Source organism: Ursus maritimus, unplaced genomic scaffold, assembly GCF_017311325.1.
Source record: "Ursus maritimus isolate PB19 unplaced genomic scaffold, ASM1731132v1 scaffold_19, whole genome shotgun sequence".
Taxonomy (NCBI): domain Eukaryota; kingdom Metazoa; phylum Chordata; class Mammalia; order Carnivora; family Ursidae; genus Ursus; species Ursus maritimus.
In genome coordinates this window covers 31,064,963-31,085,444 of record NW_024424341.1, presented here as the reverse complement: position 1 = coordinate 31,085,444, position 20,482 = coordinate 31,064,963, and the positions used below count along the sequence as shown (strand labels likewise).

The 20,482-nt window shown below is 39.8% G+C and overlaps 1 protein-coding gene across 1 annotated transcript; it reads right to left on the bottom strand.

Moving 5' to 3' along the window:
- Positions 1 to 10,892: 10,892 nt before the first annotated feature.
- Positions 10,893 to 19,050, bottom strand: CLEC3A (C-type lectin domain family 3 member A). The gene is made up of 3 exons (XM_008689730.1): positions 18,887 to 19,050; positions 14,098 to 14,181; positions 10,893 to 12,411 (listed from the first exon to the last, which is right to left on the bottom strand). The coding sequence occupies exons 1-3, from the start codon at positions 18,999 to 19,001 to the stop codon at positions 12,020 to 12,022; spliced, it is 591 nt and encodes a 196-aa protein (XP_008687952.1). The 5' UTR covers positions 19,002 to 19,050; the 3' UTR covers positions 10,893 to 12,019.
- Positions 19,051 to 20,482: the final 1,432 nt, after the last annotated feature.

The following is a 20,482-nucleotide window of genomic DNA, read 5'->3' as shown; positions in this document are numbered from 1 at the left end:
GATCACCTCACTTCCTCTGAAACATTCTTTCCCAGCAGTTGATCTGTGAAATGCAAGGAGTCTTCTCAGCAATTTAATCTGGACTCCTCTTTCCCTGATGGTCAGCATGGCAAGCCCACAGATCTTGTGCTCTGGGTGCTTTAAGTTGCTTTTGAAGGCACAGCAGAGTCTCCACAATCAATGCGGTTTAACCATTTTGCTCATGTTTTATCAGAAGTCCATAATGGGTTGACAAACATCTGATACATGGCTACAAAATTTTAGACTTAGAGTTTCAGTTGATTGAAATGGAGGATTCTAAACTGGAGCTTACAAGGCCCCTGAAACTGGGTGCCATGTGGCTGGTGTATGTGCATACATGTGTTTTATGGAGGGGAGGGCTCAAGCTTCCCTGATGAACTCCATAACCCCCACAAAATATAGGACCACTGGTTTAAAAAAAAAAACCAAATTCTCCCCCCCCCTTTTTTTTGTCACTCATATTTCCACTTCTTGATTTTTGCTGGTCTTGCTGAAAATTGGTCTTCGGTTGATACTGAGTCTGGAACACTGGTGTGTCATGTGGATAACAAAAGGGAAAATCGCAGTCCATCATAGCACCACATTTCTGGCAATTAAACCATACACCAGTGGCCCAACTCCGTCTTTTCTGCTCATCTGAGAGTTGGGCATTGTGCCTTTGCCTTGTTTTAAAATACCTGTTTGTGTTTTAATCTATCATGCAAATATTTCCATAATGTATTATACCAGGCTACGTGCAGAGTCTATGTGATATACAAAAAATAAAAGTGACTATGATCTCAATAGGCCCTCAGTCTGTTTGAGACTTAAATAGAAGAAGGGGGAAGTGAACATCTATTGAGCATTTTCATTTTGTCAGATGCCTAAAAGCACATATTATCCTATTTGCATCTCAACAATCGGAGATTGCTCTTGTCCGTTCCCTCAACTGACAATTTTTTTTAAAGATTTTAATACCTGACTATTTTTTTTTTAAACCAGAAGACTAAGGGTGCCTGGGTGGCTCAGCCAGTTAAGTGTCTGCCTTCGGCTCAGGTCATGATCCCAGGGTCCTAGGATTGATTCCTGGAACAGGCTCCCTGCTCAGCGGGGAGCATGCTTCTCCCTCTGCCCCTCTCCCCCACTCATGTTCTCTTTTTCAAATAAAATGGTAAATAAATAAATAAATCATAAGACTAAGGCTCAGAGAATTTGGAAAGTTTATCCTTGGTCACACAGGAAATAAATGGTGAAGTATTTTTAAAAAGTGCACGTGTGTGGGTGCACTTGTTTATACAGTGGAGCTTTTCCTCATTCCTCTCTGCAGGGTTCTCAGTGGGTGGTCCAGGAGACCCTAAAAGTTCCTTTTAACTTTAAGCATGGAAGACAAGGATTGTTCCTATCCCAGAATAATATCAGAGGAGGATAAGGGAGATAAGACAGAGCTGAAAGAAGGGCTCCCCACCTCCCCCCTTTCTCCCACCCCATTTATGTGACAGGAAAGGTCTACTCTAAGTGGCATGGTGTAATTTTCAGAATTGAAAGATCTGGGAAGAACACTCTAGTTAGGTTTTCTTTTTTCTGGGAAGGAAATTGAAGCTGGGAGAAAGGGACTAACAATAATGCCACTCAAATGATTTAATAGTTAAAGTATTTCATCCCCATCGTCTTCTCAGTCTGCCTTCTCATGATGACATATGACAAAGCATATTTCTGCTCATGCTGCCTCTGTAGTCCTAGACTTTCAAGGCTAACACTGTGATTGCATGATTTTTTGCTGTGCAGTAAGCAGACATGCTATGTTTGTGGGAATAAAATTACTACCTTCTGCAGATGTTTCCACTTTCTGGATTATACTAGAAGCACCCCAGAGGTGCATGGTATGGAGAGGAAGACCTCGGAACAGGGCTACCCCATAAGCCAGTGTCAGGAAACAAACCAGTGCTAACTTAAGTATCTATTTTGCGCTATACATAGTATTTGACACATCCACACATCTCATACCATTTAATCGTCAATAATAATCCTTTGAGCTCGGTATATCTAATTTTTAGTAGAAACTCTGAGTATCTGAGAGATTAAGAAATTTGCCTGATTTCATCTGGTAATTAGTCATAGGTGGAGCCCATATGCAAATTCAGGTTGACTAATTCATACTTTTTCCCTCTACATCAGGCTACCTTTCAGTGCTTATCACAGCAGGTGAGCACACAGGATTTGGGATCTGAGCATGTGCCTGCAGGAGAGCTGAGAATGCTCTTCAGAGATCTGACTTTTATTCTGGCCTCCTTGGGGAAACCAGCAGATACTCAGAGTGGAGTATGTGGTGGGGGGGGGGGTTATAAATGTCATCTTCTCTGCAGTTGGGAAAGTATGCTTACAATGGGATGACATAAAGAAGAACAAGAATAGCTAACATCATTGCATACTTACAGATATCTGCTAAGGAACCTGTGCACATTATCTGATCAGTTCTCACAATAACCCATAGAGGCGGATACAGATCTACAGTTGAGAAAATGAGCCTTGCAGAAGTTAACTTGCCCCGGTTGACTGAGCAAGTTTTTCAGTTAATTAGGAAGTTAGGAACCTTACTTTGTACATAGGTCTGGCTGACCTCAGAACCTTAATTACTTTGTTGCATTGCATCTAATATCAAGAGTGATCATTCATTCTGTGCGCAGCAACCCAACAACTACTAAAACCACAGAAATCTTTTATTTCTGGGCAGCTCAGTTAAGTAAGTTTTATTGCCTAATGTCAGACCTCACTTATTTAGAGAGCTGCCAACCTAAGATAACCTCCCTCTTTAGTTTGTTGGTGGTTATTCATTCATTGGGGCTGCTGTTAATTTAATTACTTGTTTGACCTTTGACCGCTATAAAGTTCATCTGATTAAAAAATATTTTCTTAACATAGAAAATTGCCAACAAATACCAAAAGCACTAGGTCAACCGAGCCAGACATGCTTGAATAAATAACCACAGAGCTTATAAAATGTCTGCCTGTGCCCTTGACATTTGTAAAGAGACATTTATGACTCCAACACAATCTTTGCTATCATCAGGTTATTACTAACATACCAGTCTTAACTTGACCATCAGCTTTGATTTTTCCACTGACAAGAGTAGCTTAAGTTTTTCACTTTTTTTACATTACTGGTACTATACAGGTCTCACCCCACTTAAGATATACACACACACCTATATATATCTTCTCAACAAAAGAGGATAACACAATATAAACACTTAGTACTCTAAAATACAGAAAGGCAACAGAAACCTGTAGTGGACAGGGAGCGGGTGCTTCAGAGATAGCTGTAAGAATGTAAATTAAGCATTAAAGAGGATTTCCTTTTTGTTGGAAATTGGAGAAATCCAATGAAGTTGGAGAGTCGTTATTTACCAAGAGTGTCTTTTTGGAAGGTGCTTGTAAATAGGGAAATTCTTGGATTCAGGGAAAGTCTCTTGAATTTGTAAGTTTTCCATCCATATGTTCTTTACCTAAATCTCTTGATTGGGCTCTTATTTTATTTTATTTTATTTTTTGTGTGTGTGGTGGTGTACAGATTGCTAGGCAGAAGTAACTTGGTAGAAAATATTTGAAAGAATTGAAAGGAGGGAAGTATAGGTACAACATTTTGATTCTGGTCAGAATTTTCCTATAAAATTTGTACACGTGAAGACTGTTTTTGCTCCACAATTCTGAGATGGAGTCTCCATAGTCATAACCTTCTCTTTACATTGAACCTGGGATGAAAGTTGGTCTGTGGGTGCTGGATCTGTGGTACTTTCAAGTGAAAAAGTTCTTAAGACTTGGTCTCTGCTTCACATTATTTTTCTTTCTCTTCACCCATCCCCTTTCTTTGAATTGGTAGATGCACTCTAGCTGTAAAAAATGTCTTTTTTCTACAAAGTGGGCTGCAACTTAAATCAGTGGAAATCTTGGTTACTGAAATATTAAGCTTTCAAGTGAATCTGTGGGCTTAACTGTAGAATGTGTTTGACAAGCACAAAAATATCAAAACAAGTTGGTCTATTAAGTCTGCTTACATACATAAAACAGTTTTCTCAATTTAAAAGTAATATATATGTTCATTTTAGAAAGTGTGTAAAATAGGGAAAGCACAAAGAAGAAAATAAAATTGGCCCATAAAATCCTATCATCCAGAAGTAACAGCTTATTAACAATTTAATGCATTCCTTTTCAATGTTGCATGTTTACTAATGACTGCACGTCTAAAAATCTACAATAATGTCTGCTCTGTTGTAAATTTAATAAATATTTGCCTTATGTGAACAAGATGATTTATGTGACCAGGGTCTGTTTTGTTTTTGATTACTGTGAATGTTCTGTCAGTTACAGCTATAAACAACATTAATCTGTTGTAAGATATTCCTGCTTGGTACCTGATTTTCTTTGGGTATATGACCTTGAGAGCCTGCTCTCTAGACTTATCTACATAAATGTGATAGTACATGTTAAGAGTGCTAATAGATTAATTAGATAATATAACTATATGTTAATGTTAATTTTAATTTTAATCTGTCGTATGCCCCCAGAAGAAAATGACGGCATGGGGTATTAGAACCCTGACCCTGAAGACGTGCAGATATGGATTCTAATCCTGACTCTGTGACTTCCAACCTTCATGTCCTTAACAAATTACTTAATCTCTTTGAGCCTTAATTTCTCCATTGCTAAAATGATAGAAAAACCCACATCATATGTGATTATTGTGAGATGAAAAATATGTACAAAGAGAAAGAAATCAGTAAATAAATTTGAATTAACCCACAGCGGGACTCAGAAAATTCTTTTAAGAAACCGTGGCTTATCATGCCATGTAAGTTTGTATAAGTGAAAAAGCCAGACTGTTATAAGGCTAAATAGTAGCCTGGATCCCCCCCCCCCCAATGATGCCATACTAAAAGACGACAAATATTACGAGTGTTCACTCTTCAAAGGGAAACTCCAGGGCTGAGGGGCTGGCTAAATCTACACCTTGGAAAATACCTTCATTTTAATTTTCTTCTTTTCTTTGAGTACTCAGGAAATTTCTTTTCTCAAAGCCTCATGATATTTGATTTTTGTGCATTTGCTTATAAAAAGATGAGGGCCCTTTTCTCTCTAGTTCTTGGATATCAGTTTGCAGCTGTAGATACTTTTCATTTTCTAAGCCTCTCCTATAAGCAGCAGATTGTACAATGCCCTTCTACCTGCACTGTCTCATAAAATTGTCACAAAAACTTATAATGAAGTAGTAGTGTTCTACTTCCTAGATATTTTCAAATGTTACCCGCATTTTACAGATGAGGAAGACAATTGCTTGCTCTCTCTCTCAAAAAGCTGGTTTGATAACTAGCTTTGCCATTACAAGGCAAAGAGACAAGACAATCATGTCCATCAGTTGTCGCTAGCCCCCTGTGGTCAGCTGGTGTTGGGGGTAGAGAGGCTAAGTCAGAGGCGATATATTTTCCCAGTCCCTGCCTCACCTTGGTGCCCAGGAGAAGACAGAAGCCAGGCCGCTGCCCCTTCCTTTCCAGGAGGCTGAGCAGGTGCTCCTGGAAGACGCCGACCCTGGTGAAAAAGTGGCCGTTGCGCCAGCAGCCCTCCACATTGTCGAAGTCCACTCCCAGCGGCCTGAGGAAGCGGACGCTGCGCGGGTCCAGCGCAATCTGCTGCGGGCGTCCCAGCAGCGGGCCCCGCGCGCGCGCGCGTCCTGCACGGTCAGCTTCAGCACCCGGCCGGTGCGGACAGCGACGAGCGCAGCCGTCAGCCCCACCGGCCCGGCGCCCACCACTAGCACCGCCACACCGGCGCGCCGCCGCCGCAGCTGCTCCGCGGCTGCCTTGACCGCCAGCAGCAGCAGCACAGCCAGCAGCGTGCCCAGCACCGCGTCCAGCGCCAGCGCCTCGGTGCCGCCGTCGGGCCCCGTGGTCCCCGCACCCATCGCCCCACGCCTCTTTCCCTAGCCTGCCCCGGCCTTTGGGGGATCATGCGCTGCTGCAGCCACTTCCCCGCCGCCCCACCCCACACCCCCGGGCCGGACACGGCCCCACTCCTCCAGCCTCTCTCAGGCTCCTGGGGGTGTTAGCAGGCAGATGGCCCAAACACGTAGTTTCAAAAGTGGTTGGGGTGAGTATACCCCTTCATCATCCGGCTCTTGGCTCTGTCACCCTTGGAGTCTGTCCTTTTAAAGCTCCGTCCTTGTACCCCTACTGTATTTCAAATTATGTTTGTCGTGGTTTGTAATTATGTTCTTTTGGTAACTTTTTATTTAATGCTGGTCTCCTGTGTGTTTTTGTTCTTCACAGTAGGCCCAGTTCTTAGCACAACGTGGCATTTATGTAACTCAAATAATATACCAAATGTAATAATGTTACCGGCTACCTGTGAGGCTTCTTCCAAGTGCCACGACTTGTTTTTGTTTTAGCTCAATAGAATAATGAATATTTGTCAAATGAACCATTACCAAAAAAAAAAATGGAACTGTTTATTTTTAATCCTAACAATTTTATGGGGTAACTATCATGAATATTATGAACCACTTACATTATTGTTTTACCCTTCCTCAGCTTATTTACAGATTGGAGAAGGATTCAGTGAGTTGAGATGACTTCTTTCAGGTCACAGAGCTAGTGAACACGCAGATGCTGGTATTCAAACCCAGGACAGACTGATTCCAAAGTTAGTGGTATTTACAGGGACCTGCTGTTTTTTCAGTTTGTACAGTCCTTTTAGAAAGCAACTTAGCACCAAGTTGCAAACTGTCTAAGGTTCTTCTCACCCTTTGATTCAATAATTCCACTCTGGAAATCTCTCTTAACAGGGGAGGAAAATCCAAAGTCAAAAAAGGTAAAAAAAAAAAACCACAAAAAAACCAGGATGTTCATTGCAGCACTGTTTACAGAAAAAGAAAAAAGTAAAATTCCCATTTCTTTAAATAAATATAAAACATTTATATTTAATTGTTTAAGTAAAATTCCAGTCATAAAAGTATCTGAAAAATTGCAATCATATATGTCCTTAAAGAATAACACATTGGAAAATTATGGAACCATGGGAAGAACGTTATGAAAAAGCTAGGAAAATGGTTATTTTTATAAGTAAAATAATGCTGGATATAACATTGGCTAATGAAGTATCCTCCACAACTCTCTGCGTGGGTGTTGGTAGAGTTAGTGCTGGGTATGTATGCTCTATAAATATTAATTGGATAAATAAATGAAAAAGACTGAGATAAAGGATAATTTCTAAAATGTTTTTTCTACTCTTCGAATTTTTTCTATGGTGAGATGTTTTGTTTTTATGATACAACAAAATCATAAAGATGCCATAGAGTATGTGCTTGCTCATAAATTATATATGCATGTTTCAACTCACTGTCCTGGAATGATCCATCTGTCATTCCTACTGATAGATGAGGAGTGGGGGCACCAAAATTTATTCTCATCTGGAGTCCCATATGTCATCAGTGTGCAGTGTGGGTCTTTTGACTCCAAGTCATATGACCTTACCTGACCTTGAACTGGGCTGCCATGTTCCAGTCTCTGCAATAAGAGACAGGAAACTGAATTCTAGTTCTGTCCTGTTCCTGGCTTGCTGGGTGATTTGGGGTAACTCACTTCTCTCAGGGTCTTTCCTTCTTGGATTTTTGCCCTGCTAATTATAAGATGGCTTTCTTTTCTGTTCTTTCAGTGGAGAGAGAGCTGTATCAAAAAGGGTTGATCATCATGTCTAATATTGCTCCCTCTGGTCACTCCATCTTTTGTCTCTCTGTTTTATTTTCTTCTGTTACTATTTTCTTTATGTCATTTTGTTATGCCATTTTGTCATGTTGATCTTTCCACATTTTGTGATACCATTTTGAGAAATGACCTTGTTTATTTCTTTGCCTGTTTATTGTATGTTTTGCCTATCTAGATGTAAGCTCTGTGAGATCATAACCTAGCCTATCCTGGCTGATATGGCAACAAAAATAGCTTAGATGGAAAAGATAATGTGTCTTGTGTAGCTTGAAGGGATTGGAGTAGCTCATAGAATTTACAGAAGCAGAGACCAGGACTTTAAAAATGACCAAGTCCGCACTGTGTGAACACATACCTACATGCAGTTATTTCTTCCACTCCCCTCCCCACTGCCCCACCTCATCATTTCTCATTACCGCTTCTCTTTGCTTTCCTTCACTCTGCACATTGCATCCATCTGGAAGGGAAGAATTCTGCCAGAAGCCCTAAATTCACTTTGTTCCAACTTAACATTTCCAGCAGTTTCATTGGCCCCATGTCAGTGGACAGCCACTGGAAAAGATTCTAATTGGTTTTGCTTGGGTTATGTATGGTTCTTTGAACCAATCACACTAGGAGTAGAATTGTCAGCCATGCTTGCTCATGGGTGTGCATGTGTTGTTTTTTTTTTTATCGTTAGTGTACATTCAATTTGGTATTTCTGTGCAAAAGCTTATTTAAATCATTGACCATTTTGTGGTGTTAAGTTTAGGTAAAACTGCATAGTAAGGTACTAATATTTTCTTCTTATAGTCCGGTGAATAGTCTTGCTCTCCTCCTGTGTGCCATGTTGTTACATCCTTGAGTGTAGGAACCATAACTCCCTTCTTTTCTGTTCCTCCAATATTACCTAAGAAAGTGCTTCATAGTTAGTAGCTACCCTCTGCATTTCTGATAATCAGATTAAATGAGCTACTTAACTAGCTGAATTTGTGGGCCTCTTTATTTATTCCATGAGCTTTATTTGTGAGGATATGATTAGTTTCCACTACTCTGAAAACAGGAAAGACTATAAGTCTTTTTATTTTAAGTTTAAGAAATGCTATTCAGCAATGCTAAGAGAAAGAAATCATTGATCATTTCAATAAGTCCTCTTTTACCTCATGAATTTGAGGCTCTCTTGATACTTCCTTTAACTAATTGATTTTTACCTTGTACTTTATTTAATGATATGGATAGAGGCATCTGTGGTAGGTAGGAAAATTGCTCTCAGTATTGTTCTTCACGCAGATGAACTGTAGATCTTACCCTTGACATTTGAGTTGAAGAAAAGCAGACTTGGAGGAATCCATCAGAGACTAGGCGAGTAACTAAAGCTTTAGGCCCTTGCCATCAGACCGTGGTGTATGATCTAGTACTCTTGGTTTCAACTGTAAACTTTCAGAAACGCAGAATCTCTGCCCCAGCCCAGACCCTCAGGATCTGCAATTTAACAAGTTCCTCAGGTGATTTGTAAGCATAAGAAAGTTTGAGAAGCACTGCTGTAGAGATAAGAATCAGATTCCTGGAAGGCTTGTAGGGCCTGGAAGGTTGGGCTTTGAATATAATTGATACCTTCAGGAAGCCAAGTGTTTACCCTAGGGATGACAATGTTGGCAAATGTTGATGCCCTCCTACCATGAGCTTGGGAGAGACATTACTAATTGTTCAGGGCACTCTTTCCACCAAACATCAGGATGCTTGTCCACATTCTCTACCTAGTCTGGTAACTTTAATGGAGACCTAAAAGTTAGCCTTAGAGTTAAGATCTATTTATTAATCTTGCCTGAAGACCAATTGTTGTTTGCTAAGTAGTATCCAACAAGCAAAATAGACCAAAGGAAATCTAGGTTACTGCATCTTGTGGGTATGGCTTTTGGATAATTTGTTGGCCAAATAATAAAGTCAAGGTCTGAGTTTGCCCCTCAGCAAACCAGATAATCTCTTAATCCATTCCTTCCAGTCTTGCTCTGTCTCCCATCCATTTGCTCTTCCTCATGCTAAACTTATTTTGAATTTCCCTCTTTAACCTTCATCTATTCTTTTGAATTAAGCTTCTTCTCTCAATCTTTCTGGTTGGGGTACTTGGGAGAAGGATCATCTTAGCTATAAGCCCTATCTCCTGGAGTTCCAAACTCTGACACTGACTTGTATGAACCCTGGTTGTCTTTATTCACCATTTTGAAACAAACTCAGACTGAATGCCTTATCGAGGTCATCTGCTTGCCCAAAATGTTATCCCAAATGATAGAAACTGGGAGAATGGATTAGAGTCCACTTCCATTGCCTACTTGAACAGGCTTGACATTGTCATAGTTCCCCCATAGTTGCCAGAGATGTAGGATCTGAATCAATTTTTTGAGTTCTGGTCACAATTCCAATACTTGCTGCAGTGTGATGTGGGGCAAGTTAGCACATCTTTCTTTCTTTTTTTTTTTTAAGATTTTATTTATTTATTTGACAGAGAGAGAGAGAGACAGCCAGAGAGAGAGGGAACACAAGCAGGGGGAGTGGGAGAGGAAGAAGCAGGCTCCCAGCAGAGGAGCCTGATGTGGGGCTCGATCCCAGAACGCCAGGATCACGCCCTGAGCCAAAGGCAGATGCTTAACGACTGAGCCACCCAGGCACCCCAGCACATCTTTCTTTTTTCAGTTTGTTCTCCTTTCTGTGAAGTGAAATAATCCTACAGCCTAATTCCCAGTATTGTTCTGGAGATTAATGAGAATTATGTAAAATTTGGCACAGTACTTAGAGTATGATGAGATTGTACTACCATTAATGTCTACTAGTTTCATTATTGTCATAATCTTTGCGGGGATTTTGTCTGTGTTGGAATAGGGGTCAACCAAAAACAGTTGTAGGTACAACTTTCTTCCTAATATTCTTCTCTTCCCTCCACACAACTTTTTATTGTCATGTAAAATTATTCTCGTAAGACATCTAAATCACTAGTTCAGTCAGATTCAGGGTATTTCCTCTCCCAAATTGTGCCCAGTTTGATAGAAACCAACATAATTTGAATAACTAATCAACATCCAAATACATCCACATCAGTCAGAACTCAGGCTTTATTATTGTGTGGTGAGCAAAACTAAAAACTTAATTCCAAGCGCGTGTAATTAAAGTTTGCTAAGAAAGACATTATTCATCAAACATATTCAATATTTAAAGAAAAAAATGACATTTATTTGAAGAACATAATATACTTAGAATTGTTGACTTCTGAAAAGCCCATTTCCCCCAAGCCTAAGCTTTGTAATTTCATATTAGGCAATGAAGTTATTTTATACAATTTAGTTAAACTATTTAATGGAAATCGCATTTGACAGAATAAAATATTACATAGATGTATGACTCCAAAATAGTATTATTTAAATCCAATGTTCAATCTCCAAAGGTAGATTGCCCCAATAGACTTTAATATATGCTTGTTTAAAAATATATAAGTACATAAAGTATGTAAAAAAGGAAACTGACATATATAATATCAACCCTCAATTTCGTCCAGGAGAATGAGGATACTAAAGCCAGGGAAAAGTAGACATATTTTTTTCTTACTTCATTTTCCCATACAGCCTGCCTTAGGATTACACGTTCAAGTCAGAAATTGTAATGTAATTCTGGGACTAGAAATTAACCAGATACGCTGCTTTATCATTTCCTTTCAGAACTTGACTAGGCATTTTCAAAATCAGTGTGTGTATATGGTGGAAGAAGAGGGTCATAAAGAAAACAAAGTTAATTCAGAACATTTCTGAGACATCCACGTTCTGATGTGTCAGCTAAGATGCAGGTCCCACCAGGGGATGCATCAACTCAGAGAAGTTTATGGGCTAGCAAGGTGCAATGGCTGGGACAGAACAGACCGGGCATCAGACGGAGAGGTTTCTGGATTATATCACACCCAGACTCTCTGATTTAGAGAATTCTCATCAATCAAATATATAGTAAACTTTCAAGAGAAAATCTTCCAGGTAGCTCTTGTGTTTTTAACACAGACCTGGTTTCTGTACAAGGGAGAGGACCTAGGAAAGTGGGAAGGATTTGATTGCCCATTTTGCAAAAGCCACATTTACAGTGTGTCCATAGCTGGATCATTATTTTTTGATCTCCTGTACCCCATGCAGGGCAAAATCACAATGAAATGTGGTAGCAAAATTGGCTGACTCCTGTATTCCTATGGACACAGATGCCCGTGTGACAGTTATCCTATAAATTGTGACCGATCTTGCATTTTTGAGAAGGGTCTATTAAGGGATGATAAATTCACATATGTATCTCTTGCTGCTACGACAGACCTCGTCACTCCACTTGCCCTGAGCTGACTGGGAGAACAGGGCACAGTTTTCCCGCTTACCACCGTTAGGCTGTGCACGGTCCCAGTTGAGGAAGGAGATGGTGATTCCATGGACATCAACAAACTTGCCCTCTGTGACCATGTCATTGATGCCCAGCCAAAAGTCATTGACACCTGGCAGGCTTCTTTTACCATAGTCTTGGAGGGCATTGATTTCGTCAGAGTTTCTGGGGATAACCAAGGTTCCTCCCTTGGAGATGCAGTCTTCGTTAGCTTCGTGGAAGTGCTTCAAGCCTTCCGAAGCAAGATAGCATTTCTTGTGAACTTTTGTGCCTCGGAGACAGACTGTAAAGATGTGAAATTTGATATATTAAGATACTTTGTGAGTGTTATACATCCAGGACAAGACTTGGAAAATAGCAATTAATATTTGTGGAATGAATGATGTGTCATCATAATAATGAATTAATATTTATTGGAGATTTTGTATGTGTCAGACCCTGTGCCAAGCGCTTTATAATAAAGAACTCATATAATAATCACCACAGTCCTTTACATATCAGGATATTGAGGCTTACAGAACTTGTTACTTGTAATGACTTAGTGTGTAAAAACGTAACTTACATAGCAGATAAGATCATAACTACATGAACCCAGATCTGTCCCACCCTCAAAACATTTTTAGCCTCACGCTGCTCTGATATACACGTGCTTGGTAGTTTGTGTAGCTCTATTGTGTCCTGATTTCCTTAGAACTTTTGAAATTGGGTGGTATTTCATAATTATTTAAAAAACAAACAAAAAAAGAAGTCTGAGTTGACATATGGAGAGACAGTGGTTTTGTTATGCAGATAACTCACCCCTGGTAAAGGTTATCCAGGATAAACCAAACATAAAGATAGTTTTAGGGGAAAGCATTGGAGAACCAGGCTCTGACATTTACTAGGTATATAATTGTTGCAGAAAATACTTAATTTCTCTGTGCTTCAGTTTCTTCATCTGTAAAATGAGGATAATCTTAATGGCACCTATCTCATAAATTGTTGGAGGACTGATGTGTTAATGTTTGTAAAGTATTTCTAGTGCCCAGCTGTGGGTGAAGTGTTAATTAAACTCTTTTGTCTTCTGCATGGGCATTTGATCTTCCTTTAGCTTCTGAATTCTGTTCCTGGAAATCTGATAAAGGAAGTATGTCAACAGTATTACTAGGCAAAATTGCTTATGGTAAAAATGACCTTGAACTGGTAACATATAGCTGACCTGGGAGTTATACATCCTTGATGGAAGGCCATAACTTTAGTCTTCCCTGAAAGTGGTAACTCTCATAATTGGACAGGTCTCATGCAGGAGCCTTGAAGTTCTGCTTTTCGAGTTGCTATGTAAGGTATTGGATCTTGGGTTTATGAGCCTGTGGGCAGGGCCTGTTCTTGAACCCACCTGTGTGGTTCTGTTTTCCTTACAGGGCCCTGGAAGTCAAGGAGGGTAGCTCCTGGACAACAGGTGTATAGCTGCATAGGTTGCTGGGAGCTCTACCCCCGTGTAAAGAGGAATGCCAAGCTGTGGTTCTAGTCAATGGCCTTCTCTTTGCATGTGGTGCTCCATGTGGCCAGAGTGAGTCCTGTCATTTTGTGTTTAGTTGAACCTCAGCAGATCTCCCAGTGGGCACTTAGTAAACATCTAATGAATACTAGTTATTTTCACCAATTAATATTTGCTTCAATTCTGTTTCATCGCCTATTAGAGAAGAATTATGGACAAATTTTTTAAATGCATTACTAAAATGCTTATTTTTATTTCTATACCACCCATATATAGGAGAAGGGAGTGAAAAATCAAGCTGATTTTCCCAAACAGTTATCTCCCCAGCTTTTGAATTCTTTCTCCTGGACACCTCTCTGGGTTGTCAATGTCTCTTTTAAAAAGTGTCACCTAGAACTTGACATGTACTCTAGGTACAGTTTGAATTGCTGGCAAATCACAATTTCTTTTCCTATCACTTTTGAGACAAGGCATTGATGAGTCAGGTCTTACCCGTCTGTAGGGCTTGCATTTCCTTCAGGGCATTGACTTCTCTCCAGAGCTTTTCAACTTGAGTCTTCAGGTCTCCATCCTTTTCTGGGGAGATTTTAGGGTGGGGTAGGAATGAAAAGCACATGATTAAAATAAGATAAAAATAAAATAAAATAAAATAAAATAAAATAAAATAAAATAAAATAAAGCTTTGGAACCCAGAATCTAAGGTGAGGGTGGTTTTGATGAAATTGAGCCGAATGTACATGAAAATTAATGCATGAAAATAAGTTGGCCAGGAAGATTCATAAGAGCTTGGTCGTGGTAATAATACTAGATGGTCCTTTGGTGAGACAGGGCTGCTATGACTTGCCAGCCCCACCCTGTGGGACTGTCCCTCCGTCAGGCGTCAGACTGTTGGCTTTCAGACATCTTAGAGCAAGGTATGTCATCTCAGGATCCATTCCTTTGGGTTCCTCCTGCTTGGAACACTTTGGCTTCAGCTCTTGTCCATCTCCTCATTGAGCTGAAATATCTTTTCTAGAAGGCTTTTCTGGTTATCGTCTCTCTATTAGCATCTGTCTGACTAATCTCTTTCTTTGACCTTTACTTTTCTTCAGAGCACTTTTCTCTAATATATATTTTAACTTACTTAATTTCAGTAACATTAATGTACTGTCCATGCTGCTCCTGATGCTTAACACAATGCTTGGCACATAATAGCCGCTCATGATGTTTTTTGGATGAATAAACAAGATTCTAGGACTGATGGGATCTGTCTTAGAAATTGACAGTTCGAACTCTTTGAAGGCAAGAATTATAATAAATTATAATACATACCAAAAGAAAAAATATTAAGAGCCACCATACACTGTGCACCAGAAGCTTAATTCTTTCAGTATTCCTGTGAGACAGACACCATCACTCTGCTCAGTTCACAGAAGAAATAGAGGCACAGGAAATCAAATTAACCTGCCTCAGGCCAGCCAGCTAGTAAGGTGTAGTCAGGATTCGAATCTGTCTTACTCCAAGTCTGTGCTCTTCACATCCTTCTGATCTGCTCCTGCACAGTAATTGCCTGATCCCTAGCACATGGCCTTGGACAGAGAAGATGCTTAAAGCTTGGTATCAACCCACCTGCCTCCTTATATATATGCCATGTGGGGAATCTGTGTTCTATGCTGGATTTTCAGCATTTTCAGCAAATGCACACATGCTGATTCATCATCCTCTTAAACATAAGCTTTGCAAGCCAGGTGTTTCCATATTGAGTTAAGAAAGCCTTCTGGGGTATCCAGGGGTGTACCCGACCTCTGTTTCACTTGATATTGCACATCAATTCTGAAAGCATCCAGTAGCTCAGCTCAGAAATACAGTAACTCATGAAGTTCCTCAAAGAGACCATTCGATCCAGAGTAAATATAAGGGTACATTCAGAATGCAAAACCATCAGCTGTTGGAGGCCAGGCTCTCAAAGACCTCTGAAGACTTGCTTCCAAGTTTCAAGTTGTCACCCCTACAAATGTCATCACCCTTCCCTCTCCGCTTCCTGCTCCATGCTATATAAATATGTGGCCTCCACAGGGAAGCTATAAACATTGTAATTAACATGAAGACATGAATAATATTAGGCTCCTGGGAGATCATTATGGAAATCATTATCCAGGTGACTTGACTTCTGTTCCTAACCTTTGTGACAAATGCGGATGTGTTTTGTCTACAGTGAATACAGGGAATAACTATTTCAATGCAAAAATTAAATTTTATTCATTTCTGCAACATATAATTTATTGAGACCTATGAATTAAATACCAGGGAAATTTTGTTTTTGAGTTAAGTCCCTCAGTTGCCATTTTGAGTAAAACAACAACAGAAACTCCCTCTCATTTTTTTTTTCTCCAAAGGTAGTTTCAGTGTAGAAATGCAAAAATAATTCCCGGAAAATGATCAGTAAACCTATGATATATACCTCAACCTCACTAACAACCAAAGAAATGTCAACCTTTTTATCAATCAAAGAAATGCAAATTAAAAGGTATTTTGTTTTTTGGTTAGGTTGACAGAGCTTAAGCTGATGATACGATGTTAAATTCTCAGGATGTGACAGAATGGTCACTCTTGTATGCTGAAGATGGAGCAGTGTTTGTTGATGCTATAATTTTGGGAGATCATTGGAGAGTGTGGTGAACCTGCAGTTTTCTAGAAGTATATCATAACATCCTACCTAGCATGGGGTCAATATATGTGTACAAAGCAGTTCACTGAGGCATTGGATCAAAAACGATAGATGGGAAGCCACACAGAAGTTCACCAAGAGCGAACAGATGACATGAATTATGACCCAATGGAATATTATGCAGCCACTAGAAGAACTGATGTATCCCTTATGTTGATAGTTATCCAAGATACAGTAAATGAAATAAATTAATAGCCAATTCTTATTTGGTTAAAAATAGCAGGTTTTAATTGTGCATTAGAAGGAGTCTGGGAATATTATTTCCCAACAAGTAATAGTGGGCAATCCTGTGAAGAGGGTTGGGAGAGAAAAAATGGCTTTTGGAATGCCTGGCTGGCACAGTCAATTAAGCATTCACAAGGTCCTGGGATCGAGTCCCACATTGGACTCCTTGCTCATCAGGGAGCCTGCTTCTCCCTCTGCCTCTGCCTGCTACTCCCTCTGCTTGTGCTCTCTCTGTCTCTGACAAATAAATAAATAAAATCTTTTTTAAAAATTTAAAAAAAGAAAAAAATGGCTTTCACTTTTGATTTCATAAAGTTTGGTATAATTCCCAGGTACTTAAAATATTTTAAAATTATATGTGTTAGTGGAGAGAGAAATGTTGGTCAGTTTAGCCTTATTGCTTCACGTACTGTACTGCTTAAGAATCTGCTTTCTTGGACTTAATAGCAAAAACTTGCAAAAATTCCTTTGGGAGGATGATGTTGAAGAGTTGTGCGCAGTTACAAGTCAAACAGGGAAAAGCATGTGTGCGCACTTCCATGTGGTTGGGGGTGGGGTGGGGGGAGCTCTACGTGACCTGAACCGAATGATTTCAGAAACCTCCCCACAGCGTACACACACATCCACATGTTCACACCCCTCCTCACATCCCTGCTGGGTGGTGGCAGCTTTGCCACTGCCTCCCAGCGGTGAAGAGATGCTGGGAGTAAAAATACGCCACATCATCACACAGTATCTTCTCCCTCCCTCCTTCCCCTGCCTTCATCTTCACCAGTGTACTTTATCATGCATGAGAAGTATTTTAATCTTCCATTTAAAAGAGGAAACAGGAAATTTCAATATTGTATAAGGGGAAAAGATTCCACTGGAGAAACCTTGCATCAGACCTAAATCATAGAAATAAATGCCCCCTTTTCAGGGCACTTTATATTTTGTGACACACAACACACCAAGACAAGCCTCCTTTTTACCCACCAGCCATCCATGTTGTGTCAAGTCTGGCTTGCACTTCATTGGTATGTTTTGTATGTTTTGTTACTAATGAAGTGAAATTTATAAGGAAATAGTGTCATAATATTGACCTTGAAATATGCTGATACAAAAATGAAAATGACTCAGAAGATAAGAAAAAAAATCACTCTTTGTCTCCTTTGATGCTTTTTTCCTCTTGCTATGCTTTCAGCATGTTGCAGGTAAATTGCTGTCATCTTTGTTCTTTGCAAGATTTCCTTTTTTCTTTTTTCTTTTTTTAAGATTTACTTATTTGAGAGAGAAAGAAATGAGCAGGGGGAGGGGCAGAGGGAGAGAGAGAATGTCAAGCAGAATCCCGCCAAGTGTGGAGCCCAATGCAGGGCTGGATTTCACGACCCTGGGATCATGACCCTGATATCATGTCCTGAGCTGATCAAGAATTGGTACCTTAACTTACTGAGCCACCGAGGCAACCCTGTTTTTTATTTTTCTTTTTTGCCTCTTAACCCAGTTCAAGCCACCCAGATTTGGGGAATGCTTGGAGATTCAGTTTTGGATTAAAATGTTTTTGAACACTATATGACTTTGCATGTTGAAATATTTTTAAGTTTAAAAAGAGGTTCAATTTCTTTCTGACATGAACAAACTTAAATGTGCAGTATAGACTGTATTTATATTGTCAGGGGTATGAAAATATACCTACATGATAACCAGTGACAAAATGGTCTAACCTTGACTATACATTTAATAAGATTATAGTTATCTTACAAATATATTTGAACAGTTATACAATATCTAGGAATGAAACAGTATACTGTAATTATTAATCAGTCTATTCTACTTGATCCCTTGCTCATAATAACCAGATATTCACAGGTTAACTCCCTCTGAAGAACATTCTGCATGGCTAAACTCACTTGACAAAGGATATACAATACAGAAACTTTTTCTATTAAAAAAAGGACCTACTGCATGATTCCTTTAAATATCAAACTGTTCCAGAGAATTAAAAGGTCACTGAGTCGGGACGCCTGGGTGGTGCAGTCGTTAAGCGTCTGCCTTTAACTCAGGGCGTGATCCCAGTGTCCTGGAATCGAGCCCCACATCAGGCTCCTCAGCTAGAAGCCTGCTTCTTCCTCTCCCACTCCCCCTGCTTGTGTTCCCACTCTTGCTGGCTGTCTCTCTCTGTCAAATAAATAAATAAAATCTTTAAAAAAAAAAAAAGGTCACTGAGTCCCCTGAAATGCCATATCCACATGATGGCATGGTACTATCACCAGAGACAGTTCTCCTGGAGGAGTTTGGAAACAAACATTGCCCAGTTCCTTCCCACACTGAGCAGACCTAGAATTTTGCTGGCCTGAAAAGCCCCGTTACCTTTCACTCGGCGTTTGCTGTGCTTCCTGGCTTTAAATTTGGATGTGTGGCTGGTGGTCTGGTCCAGCAGTAAGGTGATAACCAGGATGTAAATTACAAGTCCATTCTTTGCCATGGCTCTTGGGCCAGTCTGATGACCACTTTGCCAGCGCCTGTGAAGTAGCTAAGAGGCAAGTAGACTGCGTAGCCACATCTTGCTCTGGAGTGTCTGGGGCCAGCTTTATAAAAGTGCGTGTGAGGGTTGGCTGGAATCCTGCTGACGAAATGTTTGAATTTCTTGGCTGGCCACAGCATAAGGTGGCCCCTTGTTCTTGTGTCTCATGTTAGACTTTTTTTATTTTTAATGTTCCTGTTACATTTTCCACTTGACTTGCCTTTTCAGAGTGTATCAGAGTTAACTAAGGGATTTAGGGTTTTGCCTGCTTTCTTCTTCTTCTTTCTTAAAGTCCAGGAGGTTTGGAGTCTCTCTGTGAAGACCCCAATATTTAAGCCCTCGATTTGGAGCTCTGAAGTTCACTTAATGATCTGGGAAGTTCAATCCTGTTTTCAGGGCAAATAAATAAAGTACATCCCCAAAACTAAGAAATCTCCTACATGTTTATGAGTGTGTGTGAGCGTGTGTGTGTGTGCGTGCGCATGCGTGTGATGCCAGAGTCTACACAGACTCGTGTCTACACGGCTCAAGTGGAACTTGGGAATGGTTTGCTCACAGAGGGTAACAGGGATGGCCAAAACGGATAGTCTATGATCAAACAGAAGACTTTCTATTAGGATTTTGTGAATTCATCAAGAATTACATTTTTGGAAAACAAACTTTGGAATGAAAAGAAAATTAGGGTGGTGAATTATTTCTGTAAGAATTAATGTGAAATATCAACTATAGCTCTTTTGCAAATCCCTGTCACCTAACACTTCCTGTCTTGAAATTACCCCAACACTTAAAAAATACTTTCAAAGAGAATATAGAAATAACAGAAGAATAGAATGAAAGACTCGATATTATTATTCTTACCTTAACAATGGGCTTTTTAGGACAAGTACTAGGAACAGATAGGCTTTTGTATCAAAAGCAAGGGACGTCCATTATCTTTCTTTTTCTTTTTAAGACAACATAGGAAGAATCAAGGGGTGATTGATTCTCTCTGGATGTTGGAAAACCACAGTCTAATCTATCTTCATTGCCTTCCCGTGAAAGCCTCTTTGTACCCTACCCACGTATTAACACCGAAGTAAGACCGCTAATACAGAAAAGTCTGACATAATTTAGCAATGTAAGTGTGAAATAAAGAATAAAGATTTTACTTATAATGCAGACTCCCTTTTCTGATTTGGGCAGTCTATGAGTAGGCACTTGACAGCATTCTGGAAACAAGCTGAGCTGGGTTCAAGTTCGTATTTCACCCATTTATCAGCTGTGTGATCTTGGGCAAGTCACTGAACCTGTCTGGGCCTATTCTCACACAGAGCTAGGAATGCCTGCTTTACAGGGCTGTTGGAAAGATTAAATGAAATAATGGCTGCAGGCACTTAGCATAATGCCCAGTGCTTAATTATAATAATAATAATAATAATAATAATAATAATAACATGTTAACA